General features: G+C 33.1%; 4 protein-coding genes and 1 non-coding gene across 5 annotated transcripts; 2 read left to right on the top strand and 3 right to left on the bottom strand.

Moving 5' to 3' along the window:
• Positions 1 to 1,185: 1,185 nt before the first annotated feature.
• LOC123918743 (RNA N6-adenosine-methyltransferase mettl16) lies at positions 1,186 to 4,668 on the top strand. Its single transcript, XM_045970882.1, has 9 exons — positions 1,186 to 1,384; positions 1,553 to 1,826; positions 1,956 to 2,161; positions 2,256 to 2,709; positions 2,823 to 3,030; positions 3,288 to 3,395; positions 3,467 to 3,613; positions 3,703 to 3,772; positions 4,160 to 4,668. Exons 2-9 carry the CDS (start codon positions 1,594 to 1,596, stop codon positions 4,228 to 4,230), a joined length of 1,497 nt encoding a protein of 498 aa, XP_045826838.1. The 5' UTR covers positions 1,186 to 1,384; positions 1,553 to 1,593; the 3' UTR covers positions 4,231 to 4,668.
• A 3,717-nt stretch (positions 4,669 to 8,385) lies between these two features.
• On the top strand, positions 8,386 to 11,187 carry LOC123918742 (polygalacturonase At1g48100). The gene is made up of 6 exons (XM_045970881.1): positions 8,386 to 8,976; positions 9,160 to 9,327; positions 9,440 to 9,484; positions 9,598 to 9,805; positions 9,895 to 9,976; positions 10,348 to 11,187. The coding sequence occupies exons 1-6, from the start codon at positions 8,566 to 8,568 to the stop codon at positions 10,859 to 10,861; spliced, it is 1,428 nt and encodes a 475-aa protein (XP_045826837.1). The 5' UTR covers positions 8,386 to 8,565; the 3' UTR covers positions 10,862 to 11,187.
• Positions 11,188 to 11,512: 325 nt separating this feature from the next.
• Positions 11,513 to 12,721, bottom strand: LOC123918740 (1-Cys peroxiredoxin). Its single transcript, XM_045970880.1, has 3 exons — positions 12,577 to 12,721; positions 12,203 to 12,351; positions 11,513 to 12,101 (listed from the first exon to the last, which is right to left on the bottom strand). Exons 1-3 carry the CDS (start codon positions 12,692 to 12,694, stop codon positions 11,712 to 11,714), a joined length of 657 nt encoding a protein of 218 aa, XP_045826836.1. The 5' UTR covers positions 12,695 to 12,721; the 3' UTR covers positions 11,513 to 11,711.
• A 346-nt stretch (positions 12,722 to 13,067) lies between these two features.
• Positions 13,068 to 13,140, bottom strand: TRNAE-CUC. Its single transcript has one exon. It is a non-coding gene; the product is annotated as a tRNA-Glu (tRNA).
• Positions 13,141 to 15,539: 2,399 nt separating this feature from the next.
• LOC123918739 (RING-H2 finger protein ATL73-like) lies at positions 15,540 to 16,292 on the bottom strand. Its single transcript, XM_045970879.1, has one exon. It carries the CDS (start codon positions 16,059 to 16,061, stop codon positions 15,612 to 15,614), a length of 450 nt encoding a protein of 149 aa, XP_045826835.1. The 5' UTR covers positions 16,062 to 16,292; the 3' UTR covers positions 15,540 to 15,611.
• Between the last annotated feature and the right edge of the window lie 1,296 nt (positions 16,293 to 17,588).

Here is a 17,588-nt window from a genome sequence, read left to right as displayed (position 1 = left end):
GGATAAATGATAAGGGCATTTTTGTTTAAGCGTTTTAAAAAAGTGATTTAACAAGGTATTTAAATTGAATCCTATTTAGAGATTTTTATGCAATGCATAAATTTGTTTGTGCTTGTGTTCGATCATAAAAACCACTTTTTGAATATTTTATCTCATCTGTCACTCATTCAGATTGTTTTGAAGCAGCCACACAAAATAGCTTTTCATTATAATCAACTTTTCAAACAACACGTTGAAAATGCTTAAAAGTGATTTTTTCCTAAAATAATCTAAAACAAACTGTCTTATTTTTGGTACAAAAACAAACTGTCTTATGTGACAAATATATCCAATTTCCAACAACTTTTAGGAGGATTACTGAAACAAATCTGATCAGAATTCACTTTTTATAAAAAGAGTAGTGTTTGAAACTATTGCAAACGAAATTGTTTTGCATAACTCCGACAAGTTTAGTCTTGAATGAGGCTTGTCCTTCTGGCAAATAAAACGAAAATTTCTCAACGCACCCATCATTTTCTCCCGCACTCCCCAAAAAATTCGGAAAACGTTTCCCGAATTTTTTATAGTGTAAATTTTACACTAAAAAACCGTTCGGAACGTATTTTCCGAATTTTTTTAGCTGCGCTAGGGAGTGCGGGAGAAAGTGGGTGGGTGCGTTGAGAAATTTTCAAACAAAACTAGTTAACATTTTTCTATGAAGCGTCAAGCTTTATTATGAGCCTGTTTATTATAGATTTTTTCAAAATAGATTTTTTACATGTTTCATCATGAGTGGTAATTTGCTCTCAAATTTCTACCAAAAAAAAAGTAATTTGCTCTCAAATAAATGTTTTACTCTTTTAATATTTTAAATTAGTCTTTGTCAAATATTTTTCAATTTAATCCGGTTCTTGTTCAAAAAATCTCGTTATCGACATATATTTTCTAACACCATTAAATATGCTGATATAGAGTTCACGTAAGCTTAACTCAGTTAGTATGAACATATCGTTATAAGCTCAAGAGACGAGTTCGAACACTTGACACTCTACTTATCTATTTTTAAAATGTGAAATTTCAAGCAAATAGACTACTTGACAAAAAAAAAAAAAAACTGATATAGACTATTAAGTGCGACATGGACCGTTAAATATGCATATTTTTGGAGAAACAATGACATGTGGCACCATGATTGATCTAAGGGCTGATAATTAATGAAAGTTACCTGCCTTTGGCGCTCAAAAGGCAGAGAATACTAGGCCACTGCTGCTCTTTCTCTCTGTCATCGGAATCGTTTCCCTTTCAAATTTTCACCGTCTTGCCGCCGTCGCCAATCCTTCTCGTCGCGGCGGATGATCTCACCTTTCTTCCTTTGTTGTCTTGTTGCTACACTGTGTATTATTAGGTAACCTTCAATTTTCTCCTCTTAGTGCTTTCTGTTGCATATTCAATCAATCATTTATTATGTATCAAACTATCAATTGCGCTGCGCTATCTTAATTTGAAGCGCTAGTTAAGCTAACAAATCGAACCCCTTAGATAACAATTTGATAGGTTAATTTATTTACTCTAGTTGTGGAAAAAAAAGAAAAAAAAAAGGTTTGATTTTGAGAAATGGGGGGTAAAAACAAGAAGAGGAAAAGAGAGGAAGATCGGCCCGCCATTCACCCCAACAACAAGTATGCCGAAAACCCACCTGACTTTGCTCATTTGGCTTCTCTCTACCCATCCTTCGAACCTTTTGTGCAATACTCGCGTTATGGGAACCCTAGAATCGATTGGACTGATTTCAACGCCACTCGTGAACTCACTCGTGTCTTGCTCCTCCATGACCATGCTCTTAACTGGTATTTTCCGTTTTATCTTTCTCAACCGACCATTTTTGTAATTTTGAGTTAACTTAATTAACAAGCTATTTGCCATAGTGTGAATCATCATTTTGTACTAACATTTTGCGAATGAATAAATTTTATTAGGTGGATTCCTGATGGACAGCTCTGTCCCACTGTACCCAATAGGTCTAATTACATTCATTGGCTTCAAGATCTTCTCTCGTCTAACATCATTCCAAATACTATTTCAAGAGGAGGTAAGGTTAGAGGATTTGATATAGGAACCGGTGCCAATTGCATTTATCCACTTCTTGGTGCATCCCTTTTGGGATGGAGTTTTGTAGGATCAGGTATGTATGCTTTAGTTTGTTTCATCTTGTGCTTGCTGTGAAAATAAAATTAAAATGACAATAGAGTTTTTGAAGTTTGTTTAATTGGATGCAGATATAACTGATGTTGCAATTGAGTGGGCGGAGAAAAATGTTAATAGTAATCCACATATATCTGAGTTGATTGAAATTAGGAGGGTTCAAACCGATGCAACTACTTCCTCTGAGGAAAGGTTGCATGGTGAAGAGTTGGGCCTTAGTGGCGAGATAGATTTGTGCAGTAGAACTGAGACGGAGGTAGAGCCTTTGCCGATATTACCTCTTGATTTGAATTCATGTGAGAATAAGAATTATCATGGACCTCCTATACTTGTTGGTGTAGTCAGGGGTGATGAAAAGTTTGATTTTTGTATGTGTAATCCGCCATTTTTTGAAAGCATGGAGGAAGGTGGACTTAATCCCAAAACTTCTTGTGGTGGCACTTCTGAAGAAATGGTTTGCTCTGGTGGTGAGAAAGCGTTCATTACTCGTATTATTGAAGATAGTACTGCACTGAAGCATAGCTTTAGGTATCCTTTTTTTTCTTTTTCTTTTTATATGGATAGCGTTTCTGTTTCTTATGTGTAAGTGTTGATATTTACTTTTAATAAATTTGTGCTCATTTATTTCAATGTGTTCATAGGTGGTTCACTTCAATGATAGGTAGAAAATCAAATCTCAAGTACCTTATATCAAAACTTTGGGAAGTTGGAGTCACTGTAGTGAAGACAACTGAATTCGTTCAGGGCAGGACATCCCGATGGGGGCTTGCTTGGTCTTTCTTGCCTACTGTGCAACAGAAGCTATCAAGTTCTTTGCCTAACAAGAGTACCATGTCCTTCATGCTTGAGGTTTAATATCTTATTTACAGTATCTAGCAACTGTATTGTTTTAAGCTGAAACATAATTCAGTTTTTCTTAAAAAATTGGCTCTTATCCCACATCAGTGAAAATGGATGTATTACTCTTGGGGAAATCCTAGTTTTTAGCATGACCCTTGATAGAATTGTTGAGAACACAATCTAAATATATATTTTTATACCAAGGCTTAAGGGGGATATCATGAATTGTTATGGCATTAATGTCATTATACAAATTTACTTTGCAGGGTCTTCAACGCCAACATGGTGCCATTAATGTGTTGGAAAATGTCAAGTCTTACTTTTCTTTGCATGGCCTATCCTGCACAATGAACACCTCCTCTTTCACAGTGGATGTAAGACTAGTTTCTCAGATTCTGGTCTAATTTCCTTATTATGGCTGTTAAACATGATTGCAATTCTATAGGTTGTGGCAACAAAAGATGACTGTGAGTCAATCTTGAAGAATGAACTACCCATCATCAATCAATCTGTTGATTATCGACCTGCAAAGAAGACACCTAATGAATCAAGTGCTAATCTATCTTGTGATAGATCAGGCCTCCGTATATCAGTATGCTTGCACTCTTTGCCAGATTGAAAAAATAATTTTGACCGGCAGATCCATGTTGATCTTAGGTGTTTTTTCTTTTCATCCTGCAGGTTTTTCAGCAAATCCCTGGTACACTGTTGGTGAAAGGTTCAGTACAAGATAGGAATAGCCCATTATCAGGTTTTTCTCTAAACTGCTTTTCCCAATTGTCTTTTCCATTATTTTAGTAGCATTTTAGTCTACAGCTGTTTCTAAAAATGGCTTTGGAGGAATGTCTTATTACCCTGTGTTTGCTGAAATGTCCTTCTTGGTTAAGTGAAATGATTAATCTTTTCGAATATGGGTTTTCGTCTGCATTAAAGAATTGTCGCTCTGATTGTTTGCTAACTGATTCACTGAAATTTTCTGTTTTCTGCTCGCGCATATTGACTCCCCGTTCTGTTTTCATTCTTGTAAACTGGTCATGATGATTGATAAGTTGATAATTGTGATGGTTAAGTTCAAGACACAATGCCTCCTCTAGAATGAGTGACTAAATTTTTTTGTTCTGGGTTGTTCTCTTTGCAGGAGCATTCTCAGTGATTTTCCAAAAACTGGAGGAAGCCTTGCGAAATAAATTTTGTACCAAATCTGGATAGGTTTTTTGACCATTTGATTTATCATTTGGAACAGTGACTGGATATGTTATGATATACTGGTAAAGTTCATGAGTGTTGATTTCTGGGGTCAAGATTTATAGAAAGCATGTGAGAGTGCTGATGTGCTATGTTAGTGTAAAAAAGGAACTAGAGAGGGCAACACTAATTTCTAGAGGCACCGACAGAGACACCGGACACAACACGGACACTGACATGTCGACACCAATAGTAATTTAAGAAAATGATACAATTCATTGTAATTATAAGTGTCGTATCGGTGGCTGACACCGACGCGTGTCCGATATTGGGACACGTTTAATCCGAAGAGTGTCCGTGCTTCATAGCTATTTACCCTTGAGAAACTTTGTATGGTACTAAACCTTGTAAGAACCATTTCAGTTGGTTTGAGAATTGTAGTTAACAGGTATTGTTGACTTTTAAAATCTCGAGTTTATCTTCCTTTTCTACTTACTCAATTTTCAACGCACAATGCTATAATATGCTTACCATGTTTAGTATTGGAAATAGATTTCCTACTGTAACCGTCCAATCTAAATGAATAGTCAAGATTATTTTGGTGTATGTATGATCTAAACCGTCCGATCTATATTCACTACACCATCATATGCATAGAGCATAAGTCCAATGCTCCTGTGGAGATGCCATTTGAGTCATATGGTAGCTCAATAATCTGCAGGCAGTGGACATTGCAATTTTTTTCTTTCAAGGTGTGATGCTAATGCTTAAATCAAAAGTCAAATTTTGGTTTAGTGATATCTATCTGCCAAGTAACTTATATGGTGCGCCATCATTTATAGGTGGTTCACTAAAAATCACAATTCAAATCAGTTATCTTATCACCAATTGAATCTTAGTATGCAACCTCATCTTCATTCAAATTTTGTTTGAATTGCGATAAAACAACATCCAAGATATCGCCCGCCATTGCACCTAGTGGTTTTCATCACGGTTGACCATCACTGGTGCATGATGGTAATTTTCTGCCGTGAAAACGCCACACTCAACCTCGAAAAGCTATTATTAGTTTTTCAGTAATTTGCTGCTTATATCCATAAACACTTTTAATAACCAATTTGGTAAGCGTATATTGGATCATTATGAAGGTAAAACTCTAACTTATTCAATGGCTTTTTGTTTAGTAATAATAAAATTTAAGCAACTACTATGTTAAGACAATCTATACGATACAGCATGATTGAGCTTTTGTACTTATTGTTTGTGTGTATGGTGGATTAAATTATTGTCAATATGAATATAAAATGTGCATGTATATTTGTGGTTGAATAGAATAGGAGCATTTGACCAACAAGGGTTTGGTATAGGATGAAGAGGTTAGACTCTCACAATATAGCGAATTAAAGTTTGAATTGCTGCTGAAAAAAAAAAAATCACATTTAATGTTTGAAACATCAAATAAGATTAACCCCGATGATAAACCGGAAAAAAAGGAGCCGTGAAGTTGGACAACTTGGTAGCACTCCTCAAAACAGGTACCAACCGATTCATGGGGGTTCATGGTTTTTGTGTTTAACAAGTTTTTGATTTACAATAGAGGTGACGGTTGAATTCATGACCTCTAGCATACCCAAATTCATCACCACTAAATCAAATCTAGTGATTTTTGTGTTTAACAAGTTAACAACTGTTGATTAAAACAATATATTGCACCAATAATTAAGCTCAATTGCTCGTGAACAAGGTTGTTTATAATGACACATCTGTTTTATTCTTTTTAATTCACTTCATACATACGTTGTGTCTCAGTCGAAAGAACAGTCATTAGAAAGAACTCCCAAAACAAATCTACTCACAACTCTTTTCCTGTTTTTTAATAATCCCCTCCAATAGCCCGTGACACACACAAGAACAAGAAATACCACGTGAACAAAAATTTGGTAATATATACATCAATAGTTACTAGTTAGTATTATTGACCCTCTTGGTCCCTAATTATGATTATAATTTTGACTAGCAATACATCAGTAATAATTAGTAGTAGTATAACAAACTTAAGTGGTATCACTTAATGTCAGAACTGACCTCCAAACTAGACACCGATGGTGTGAAAAAGAAAAAAAAAACTTATTGTTTCTAGACACACTAAAATTATTTATACAAATATTCATATATTGTTGTAGCTAAAGCAACGTTGCAATTTCTAATACACACATTAACGTGGTAAAAGAGTCCCCCCTCCCTCCCCTTCCCCTCTCCTCTCCCTATGAATCATGGTGTGGTGTGTTGTTGTTGAATGACACGTGTCTAACATTACAACCACACAGTAGCAAATAGTGTCAGTGGCACAAGCACAACACAAGTTTGGTCTCATCCTATAATCAATTCAATTTCATTACCATGCAATCTTTTTTTGTGTTTGTTTGTTTGATTCAGCTGCAACTCTCTCTCTCTCTCTCTCTCTCTCTCTCTCTCTCTCTCTCTCTCTCTCTCTCTCTCTCTCTCTCTCTCTCTCTCTCTCTCTCTCTCTCTCTCTAATAAAAACACCCGTGAGAGTGAGTGAGTGAGTGAGTGAGTGAGACTACACACGTGACAAATTAAGACAAACACACACGCATGCATTCTCAATAGTTTTCAAATCTTATATAACCATAACCATAACCCCCTTCACACTCAAACCCCAATTCATTCTATTTGCACCACATATTTTTCTTACACCCCTCCTCCCCACCAATTCATAATCTGCACGTCAACTACATTACAAACAAACATAACAAAAAATGGAAAATCATCATCAGGTGAATTATTAAGTCACATTATATATATACTTTTTCAATTAATACTATATCTTTATCATTTGCTATTGATCAAGTGATGAGTGGTAGTGTGAGAGAGAAATAATAATGTATAGATAGATAGATCAAATCAAATCAAAATATTAGAGGCTGCAAGGGTCTAATTGATTTGTATTACTAAGAGCAAGCTAAGCTAGGGTCACATACTCATCATTATTAATTTTGTTGATACAAAAATATATTTTGGCATTTATTCAAAAATATTCTACCCGTGAATGATTCAATTTTTGTTGTCTCCCACCTAATATATGCTATGCCTATACATTTCCTTGGCCACAACAAGCTAAACAACAACATAGAGTCACGAGATCGACATTAATATCATATTCACCAATTTTGGACTTGTATTTTTATTAACTCATACGTACTTACGTGTTCAATTCTAAGTAGTGGAAATTAACTTCATATTTATCATAATTATTATTATTCAGAAAGAACAGTACGTACAAGCAAGTATATTTTGTAATCATAACTTCATGATATGCTTAGCTAGCTTCCTTGTTGCTTAATTAATCACTAAAATCTGATATTGTACGTACAAAACAGAGATTAATTTGGTTCTTAATTTCAACTAATATAGCTGTATATGATCATACACATGCAGTATAACAATATTATACAATTGGCTCTATTTTCTAGAAAGTTTAGGCCTCATGTTGTGATTTGGAATTTTCAGAAAACATAATATTCACGGATATAGAAATATAAAAAAGAGAAAATAATAGTAAAGTTCAAAGTATAAGATAAACCTCATCACATGAAAGACCACAAAAAAAACAATAGGGTTGAAGACCAAAAGAAACCCTCCAAAAGTGCTTTTAAAAGCCTCGCATCTTTTGAAGGAAATAGATTTGCTGCTGTAACTGACGCAGTTACATCTATAGCCGTGAGCCGTCTGATATGAATCAATTTAAAGTATATATTTAATATGGACCGACCGATCTAAATTAATTTAATGGCTGTGATTTGCTACAGTTGTCTTTCACGCAGTTTTAAGTTTGAGCCATTAATCATAGATCGGACGGTGCAGATCAGTTCTATTATAAAATCACTTAAAACGATTTTGACCGTATACTTTAGATTGGACGATCCTGATGTAAAATAGCGTGAAAACTGTGTGAAAAGCTACATCATGCTATCTGTTTCGAAAAACAATAGAGTTGAAGACCAAAAGTGCTTCTAAAAGCCTCCAACCACATCCTATGACACCTCACATCCTAATACTTCTAATCAACAAAAACTTGACACGTGGCAATCACTTTATTATTCTTTGAGAATTCATTTCTAAACAATGATATAAATTTTTTGAGTATAAATAAGAGATGAACCTTACTAGGCCAATCAATGTGCTATATGTTACATTAGACCTTAGCCATTCTTCTTTCTTAAATTTCATTCTCCTCCAATTAACACAAGTATTTAATTTCTGAAACAGGGATTGTTTACTATATATTGAAATTGTTACAACAATTTAGCAACATTGTACACAAAATTTGAATTCATCATGGAATTTATTCATGGACTATATATTCTCTTGATTACATTGACACTTTTCAACCATAATTTGAGAAATGTGGAAGGAAGGAACCATCTTCACACCAAGCAAAGAAAAGTAACTACTCCTGCTCCTTCTGAGTCTTCTAATGAACCAACAAATACTTCAAATTCTTCTCCTAGTGTTCCTTCTGATCCTTATCCGAACGATCCTCGGGATTCATCTTCCGATTGTGTTTTCGATGTGAGATCCTTCGGAGCAATTGGAGACGGTTCATGTGATGACACACTTGCATTCAAGAAAGCATGGAAAGCAGCTTGTGCTGTAGAGTCAGGGGTTCTTCTTGTTCCAGAAAATTACACTTTTAAGATCACTTCAACTATTTTTTCAGGTCCATGCAAACCAGGATTAGTATTTCAAGTAAGATATATAACTTTTTTGTGTATGTGTCGTAATATTATTCCTTAAAATACTTATACGAATATCTGTTAAAGTCTGTATAAGATATGATTGGATGTATGTGTAAAATAGTTTTAATGTCGGTGCAAATATATTGTTACTATTATAATATGAATAGTATTAACAAATTTGAAATGTAATTAGGTGGATGGTATGCTAATGGCACCAGATGGACCTGATTCATGGCCTGAAGCAGATAGCAGAAGTCAATGGCTTGTGTTTTATAAACTTGACCAAATGAGTCTTAATGGTACAGGAACCATAGAAGGCAATGGAGATCAATGGTGGGACCTTCCTTGTAAACCTCACAGGGTAAACTTCTTTATACATGCATCCAACCGTATCTTACAATGTAATATACAAAGTTATATTATAAAGTTTTATATTGTCGGTGCATAAAAATTAATCTCTGATATTTTTCCAGGGTCCAGATGGAAAAACTACATCGGGACCATGTGGTAGTCCAACCGTAAGTAAAACAATTTATCTTAGCCATCAATTAATTAATTAATTAAGCAACTTTTATGTAAATAGTGTATATTACTAGTGACTTATAAATGTTATTACTTTTATATTTTGTAGATGATAAGGTTCTTCATGAGCTCCAATTTGATGGTGAGTGGACTGAAAATTCAAAATAGTCCTCAGTTCCACATGAAATTTGATGGCTGCCAAGGAGTAATGATTAATATGTTATCAATTTCTGCACCTAAACTTAGCCCCAACACTGATGGAATTCATGTTGAAAACTCTCAAGATGTTGGGATATACAACACCTTAATAAGCAATGGTAAACTAAGCCTAAAACTACTTTGTTTCTTTATGAATTTTACTATTTATATAAGCAGCTAGATTAATATAATAACATGATTTGAACAGGTGATGATTGTATTTCAATTGGACCTGGGACCTCAAATGTGGAAATAGCTGGTGTTACTTGTGGTCCTAGCCATGGGATTAGGTACATTACACATAATCTTGTCTTATTTTGGGTCATTAATAAAAATTAGTGTCACTACCAAGTGAAACAACTTGGTTTGTAACAATACCATCTTAATTTTCTACACAAAATCAAATTATCAACAAAAATTGGAGAGATGAAATCCGTCTCTAATTTTGTTACTGATGAATAATCCGGTACACGTCTTATTTGGACATGTACTGGTAAACTGCTGAGGTGGAAAATTCTAGTAGGTCAAAGTTAATAGAATTTTCCACCTCAGCAAATGTATCGATACATATTTAAACGAAGAATTCACCTTTTAATTATTCTAGTAGTACATTTCAGTATGAGTCACACACTAAGCATATTATTTTGATAATTTTCTACAGCATTGGAAGCCTAGGTGTGCATAATTCTCAAGCATGTGTCTCAAATTTAACTGTCCGAGACACAGTGATAAGAGAATCAGACAATGGACTAAGAATAAAGACATGGCAAGGTGGAATGGGATCAGTGTCAAATTTAAAATTTGAGAACATACAAATGGAGAATGTAGCAAATTGCATTCTAATAGACCAATACTATTGTTTAACAAAAGAATGTCTAAACCAAACTTCAGCAGTACATGTTAATGACGTGTCCTACAAAAACATTAAGGGTACTTATGATGTTAGAACTGCACCTATTCATTTTGCTTGTAGTGACACTGTTGCTTGCACAAACATAACACTCTCTGAGGTTGAACTTTTACCATTTGAAGGTGAGTTATTGGATGACCCTTTTTGTTGGAATGCTTATGGAGATCAAGAGACATTGACTATACCTCCAATTAATTGTTTAAGGGAAGGTGACCCTGAGACTGTAGGTGATCTTTCTACATATCAATGTAGTAATAATAATTAGTTAAAAATGTTACTCTAAATTGGTGTCTTAGTTAGAAGATATATTATATTACATTACATAGGTATAGAGTCCTAGTTAATATCTTTATATGATATGGTTTTGAGGTGTCCCTATTTGGGTTTATTTTCCCATATTGAGTGATGAGTGAGTTGCTGAATTGGTTCATTTGTTTGGACCTACATTGTGAGAGGCTACTGAGAGCCTTGATTGAACATTTATATATTATTATGTGGCTGAAAATAGTATACACTTTTTGTCCCCTTGCAATCTATTATCTTGTTCATATTCCAATTTCATTTATCTCACAAATATATTGCATTATAGCATTTATTATATATTTGTCAAAAGAGCTTCTATTAGCATTCATTCATACAAAACCAGTCAAACCTTATTAGCATCCAATCATGTATTATTATTCTTGTAATGACTAAGAAATTTAATTTGAAATTGAACAATACTACTGGCAACATACTCTTTCCAAAATTGTTAATATATCATTGTTAATCAGTGTCATTATTGTTGGAACAATCTCTTAAGGTTCCAAAAGTTTATAATTGAGAGGAAAGGGGTTGAAGAGAATAGTATTCACACTAAGGATGATGAGAATCAAAATTAATTAAAAGGATTGACACAATTATAAGTGGCTGAACAAACATAGCTAAAATTAAAACTTATATATTTAAGGATTTATACATAACATTAGACCATAGACATAGAGTCCACAGTGAACAAAAAGATACATAAAAGTTTTATACACTAAGAGTACTACATATATATTCTTAGACATTAGGATATATAACATTAAGAAGGGTCCTATTATATCCTTCAACAAGTGGCAAGGACATTATCATCAAACAGTAGTGAACCTAAGATACTCCTTTTTGGATGGAAGATCTGCAGTCTTAAAACCTTGAGGGAACATATCCTTAGCTTGTTCATTGGTAACATCAGGTGAAATGACAACAGGCTCCCCTGGCTTCCAATTAGCAGGGGTAGCAATTTTGTGCTTTGAGGCTTTCTGTAGTGACTCTACTACCCTCAACACTTCATCCATGTTCCTCCCAGTTTGTGCAGGGTACAGAAAACTCAACTTAATCTTCTTATCAGGCCCAACAATATGAAGAGCCCTTGATGGTAAATTCCCATTTGAATCTTTCTCATCAGGATCAACCATGTTGAGTTGTTTGATGATTTCTCTTTTGGGATCACTAATTATTGGATAATTCACCTTAGCTCCTGGCTGCATTTTTAATTACAACAATATTAATTTAATTAACATTGGGCATAAAAATTAATATATGATGATTATTAATTTAGGCATGTGAAAATTGAAAAACTTACAGTGTGGGCTTCAATGTCTTTGATCCACTCCTTGTGAGATTCTAAATCATCACAAGACATACCTAATAGCATAACTCCTCGTTTGTTAAACTCAGAAGCATATTGAGCCATTTTACCAAGTTCAGTGGTACAAACTGGTGTGAAATCACCTGAATGTATATTATAGTACAACATAACATAACATATTGTTAAGCAATCAATAATATATATGATGCAATAGAAAAACAAATAAGTAATGTTTGTAAAATGACCTATATATGAACCACAAGACACTCATCGACACATATAATTACACATATGATTACACTGAACCACAGACACTCATCAGATTAGAAGTATCACACATATGATTACACTGAATCTTATCATTTTACCTGGATGCGAGAAAAGAATGGTCCATTTATCAGAACAGAACTGATGAAGCTTGATTTTGCCTTGAGTGGTATCAACTTGAAGGTCAGGAATAGTGTCTCCAATAGTAAGGCCTGGCATTTTGTATGCAAAAAGAGGTTACTGTCTGATTTTGGAACTGAATGAGAATGTGGGGTTATATAGGTAGGATTGTTGCTTGCATGAAGAGAACGTGGCAAGTTAATGGGGTATGAACGTGACTTTGTTTTTGCTTACATAGTTACATCAACTTCCACGTATACTTCTTCTAATTCTAGTTTTGACCTTTGTTCTTGCCACATTATATTTTCAGAAAATGTTGTGATTTTATTCTTCATTCTATTAATTTGGATCCTGTAAAGGTTTGGTTGCTCATTAATTTATCAGATTAAAACATTTTAAGTTCATTTTAATTGTTGCTACATAACAATCGATGTAAAAAGAATTAAAAAAAAAAAGAAAGAAAAATGAAAAATTCCGTTGCCGGGACTTGAACCCGGGTCTTTCGGGTGAGAGCCGAATATCCTGACCAACTAGACTACAACGGATTTGTTGTTCCTGTTTCTTAGTTTAGATTATCTAAACGTATTTCTTTGTCGTGTATCATTTTTTTTTGTGCCTTTATATTTTCATCTAGATTTTTTTGTTTTACTGATTCATCTGGAGGTTGAATTAATATTGGTCTTACTTATAATCATATTCTCCCTTGGCCTTATGGATTCACTGCTTGTGATATTTATTTGTTTTGTTATGGAATTCTCTAGTTGATTGATATGCAATAATTCATCTTATATTCTTATTGTTGCCCTTCACAATAGACATAAGTAGTTTTTAGCTAGCCTTTATCAATCTCTATTTTGTTTGGCGGTACTCTTTATATAGTGATGGAAGAAAAATAAAAATAAAGTGTGTAGCCTAATTAATGTGGGATTAATATTTTTATTTTAAAAAAACACACTAATATGCTCTATTATCTAATGAGACTAAAAAAATTTATTTTTAATTTACATTTACATTTACATTTACATATTCTTGTGGGGTATCTTCAGGAACTTTACAGGTGATTTTGTCTATGGCTTTACTGAGCCTTTAGAGATTGTTTCTCCTCACTTTGCCGAGCTTTGTGGGAGCTTTGAGGTGCAATAAGAGCTATTGAGATTGCTTATCAGAATAATTGGTATAACCTGTGGCTCAAAACAGATTCAACGTTGGTAGTTTCAACTTTCCAAAATCCTACAAAACCAGTCGTTTGAGATTTAAGAAACAGATGGCAGAATGTATTGTTCACGATAAGTCAAATGAATTGCATTGTCACTCACATTTATAGAGAAGGTAATCAAGTAGCTGATTTTATTGTCAGTCATGGTTTGTCTTTACCATCTATTGTCTTCTGGGATGTAGCTCCTATATTTATAGCTGAGAGTATTAATAGAAACAAACTTGACATTTCTAGTTTAGAGTATCTTCTTCTTAATGGAGTTTTGGTTTGATCCCCTCCAATGGTTCTTGTTTCTTTCCTATTTTTTATATATTTTGTGGTGTTGAGCACTTTGCTCTCACCTTCTTTAGTATAAAAAAAATAAAAAAATACTATTGTTCTCTTTGTTTCAATTTTTTTTTACAATATAATTCTCTTTTCTATTAGTTAAAAGTAGATTTGTTTCAATTTTATCATTATCATTATTGGCATCATCAATTGAAAGAAATTAGGTATAGGAACATTATCTAATTTAGTTTTTCTTTTTTTTTTATAAAGTATGAAATTTCAATGTAACATGATCTTTAACACACACCTAGATATGTCGGAGAATATGCATTTTTGAAAAGGAATATGTTTTCAATACTATATGTTCATTTGCTTAAAAAAAAATACTATATGTTCATTTTATTTTGATGAAATACTCTATGTTCATTTATTCTTATAATTTAAATAAGTGAATATAATTTTAAAAGAGGTAAATGTGTTTATGGTCCTTTTAAATATATCATCTTATATTTTAAATTTTTTAAAAAGTTTCGTTCGAATTTTAATCTCCTTAAATATTATATTTTCAATTTTATTATATGTTTGGTTTAACTTCTAATACATGTAAACTTTCATTTGCAATGCTCATACGTGAGTTTATTGTAATTTAATATGGTCTTTATTTCTGATAACTCCTCCAAAGTCAGTTCTAATAGGTGATCCAATGCAACTTCTGTCAACATAAAGGATGATATCGGAATGGTTATTGTTGTTCCATTTAACATGAATATCTTCCGAAGTGGTAGTTGAGCGGGATGAGAAACAAGAGGTGAGGGTGGCAAACATACTTTGAATATTAAAGGGGAGACAATTGATAGATCAAGTATCATTTTGTAAACACATCAAATTTCAGTGACGCATCAGAGAAAGCGAAAGCTTCAGAACCCGTAGAGCCAAATTTGAGCTACTCGTGAGTATCTGTAGAGTTGAAGAAATCGGCAGTGATAAAGCCAAGTTGGTGCCAAATGGGTCTAGAAAAATTACAATCTCGAACACACTGAAGAAAAGTCTCTTCATGAGTACCACATTGAGGACAAGTAGAGGAGGGGTTCATCTTCGATGCAAATTTGCTAAATATTTGAATTAAATGTTCATATGAATATGAGCGTAGAGTAATCTATGGAAGATGCGTAATAACGTTATTTTCCAGGGCGTCATTCCTGATACTGCGGCGCTATTGGACTCTATTAAACTCTATTCGTGGATATGGTTTAATGGTAGATATGGTCGTAATGTTTTTTGTCCTTTTTCTAATTGGTGTTTGGATCCAATATCTTGTATTCAAAGTGCCTAATCTTTTTGTTGTAAGGGTTTGAGTACCCCTTGTACTCCCTTATAATAAAATTTGCTTATCAAAAAAAAAAACAGAGAAAGTTTATATATCAACTCTTTGTATTAATCTTACAACTGAAAAGATCTGGAAATTAATCTACATAAAATTAATAACTAACTATATATACTCATAATTTTTTCTAAGCTATGATACTATAATTACTAAACTTGAGTAAGATTCCTGCAAGTAGGACAAGAAGAATGAGACAACAACCACTTATCAATACAAACAACATGAAAATAATGATTACATTTTGGTAAAAACCTTATCTGATCTCCATTACAGAATTCACCCAAACAAATAACACAACTAGAAGATGAAGATGGAGAACCTAAATCATCACAATATGTTGAAGTTGGTAAAGTTACCATTTCTTTTTTCTTGATTCCTGAATTCAACCTCCTAGTAGCAATCCATTGAATAGGTTCAGTTACTACACGACCAAGACATTGAAAAGCACATTGTAACATAGTGTTAAGACCAAGAGCACAAATAATGGCACATAGAATAGCTGCTACGAGAACCATCCAATCAAAACCAGCCACTTGTTCATGATTATGGTTGTGATCATTGTTACATGGTATGGGAGATTGAGAATGATTTTTCGCCATGGAAAATTAATGAGGGGATTTGGTAGATACTATAAAGAAGAAAGTGGGAAAAATAGGAGAGGCTAACACTTATATGAAGAAATTTGTTTAGTGCATGGAAAATGTAACCACTAACACAAAGGGGGTGTATTTATTCATTGATTGTAGTCAAAGGAAAATAATGAGTGATTAAATAGATATGGTGGAGAAATTAATTGGTGGCATTACTTGATAATCCACTGCTTTTTTTTCTTTTTTTTATATGCGCTCAGAGCATCTCCTATGAAGATGTTTAAGAGAGTTTTAAAAGTTAATGATACATATTTTTTTATTTTTTTATTATTAGAGCAATCATGACGTAATAAAATGATATCTAAAAATTGATTCAAATATCTAAATATTGATTTTTTTTTTGTCGTACATAATATTAACTTATTTATGGGATTATATTAAATATTTTCTATAAGTCTTATAATTTTTTCAAGTTCTCACTACAAATATTATTTTATGCCTTTATATCTCATGTTTTGTTGAAATTAGAAAATGAGTCAAACCAACACTAAATGGGCCTTATGAAGGGCTTTGAGATGTGATGGGACTCGAAATGATTGAATCCACTAACAAAGTTATATATTTCTTTTGCCTTCCACTTCCCAGTAATGGTGCGGCGTGGGGTTGCCGCAAAATACTTGTCGTGTACTCCCTTCGACTTTAATTATAAGCAAATATCATTTTTTAAATACATCGAATAACTAATGTATTTAGTCTAAAAAGTGGACTAGATACATTAGTTTTTCAATATATCTAAAAAGTGACATTTGCTTATAATTAAGGTCGGAATAATATTACTTATAAGTGTATATTCCTCCTATTGACATGTAGCGATCAAAAAATGACACTTAAAATAAAGATGAATAGAGTAATTAACATCTCTTGAGATTGAAAACATGTGCTTCTTAATTTTAAATGGAGACCTGACAAAATACGGATCAAGATAATTTTCACTTCTCAAAAAACTTAATCAATTTTTTGACACAAATCTCTCACACTAAATCAAATCTAGCGGCTTAAAACTTTTTTTTTTCATCGTGTGGTTTAAAACTTAATCATTTATAAAAGCGAAAAATACATTAACACAGTTGGTATGTCCACTAAATTCATACATAAATTAAGTTCTCTATTTCTTTCAAAAATAAAAATGATTTGGGCTTCACCCTCTTTTTACATGATCACAACTTACAACATATACATGTCACAACAAGAAGGAGTGTAAAAATAAGAATGGTTTCCTCATCTTAAACTCATAGTAAGTAAAGTAACCAAGAATGAATAAAAACGCTAAGGTGCAAATCAAAATGACTTAGCTTTAAATTTTTTATCTTTAGTAATTGTATCTCTATCTCTTAATCTATGATTGTTTGTCATCTAAATAATTGATTTTATTCATTTATTTATCTCCTAAATATAAATATAGTAAAGATAGTCAATCCATTTCTTTAAGGAACCATAGGAACATACGCATCCGACAATTTTTTATTTTTTTTTTTA

The sequence above is a fragment of the Trifolium pratense genome, linkage group LG3 (assembly GCF_020283565.1).
Source record: "Trifolium pratense cultivar HEN17-A07 linkage group LG3, ARS_RC_1.1, whole genome shotgun sequence".
NCBI classification, from domain to species: Eukaryota; Viridiplantae; Streptophyta; class Magnoliopsida; order Fabales; family Fabaceae; genus Trifolium; species Trifolium pratense.
This window is presented reverse-complemented; position numbering and strand designations above follow the sequence as displayed.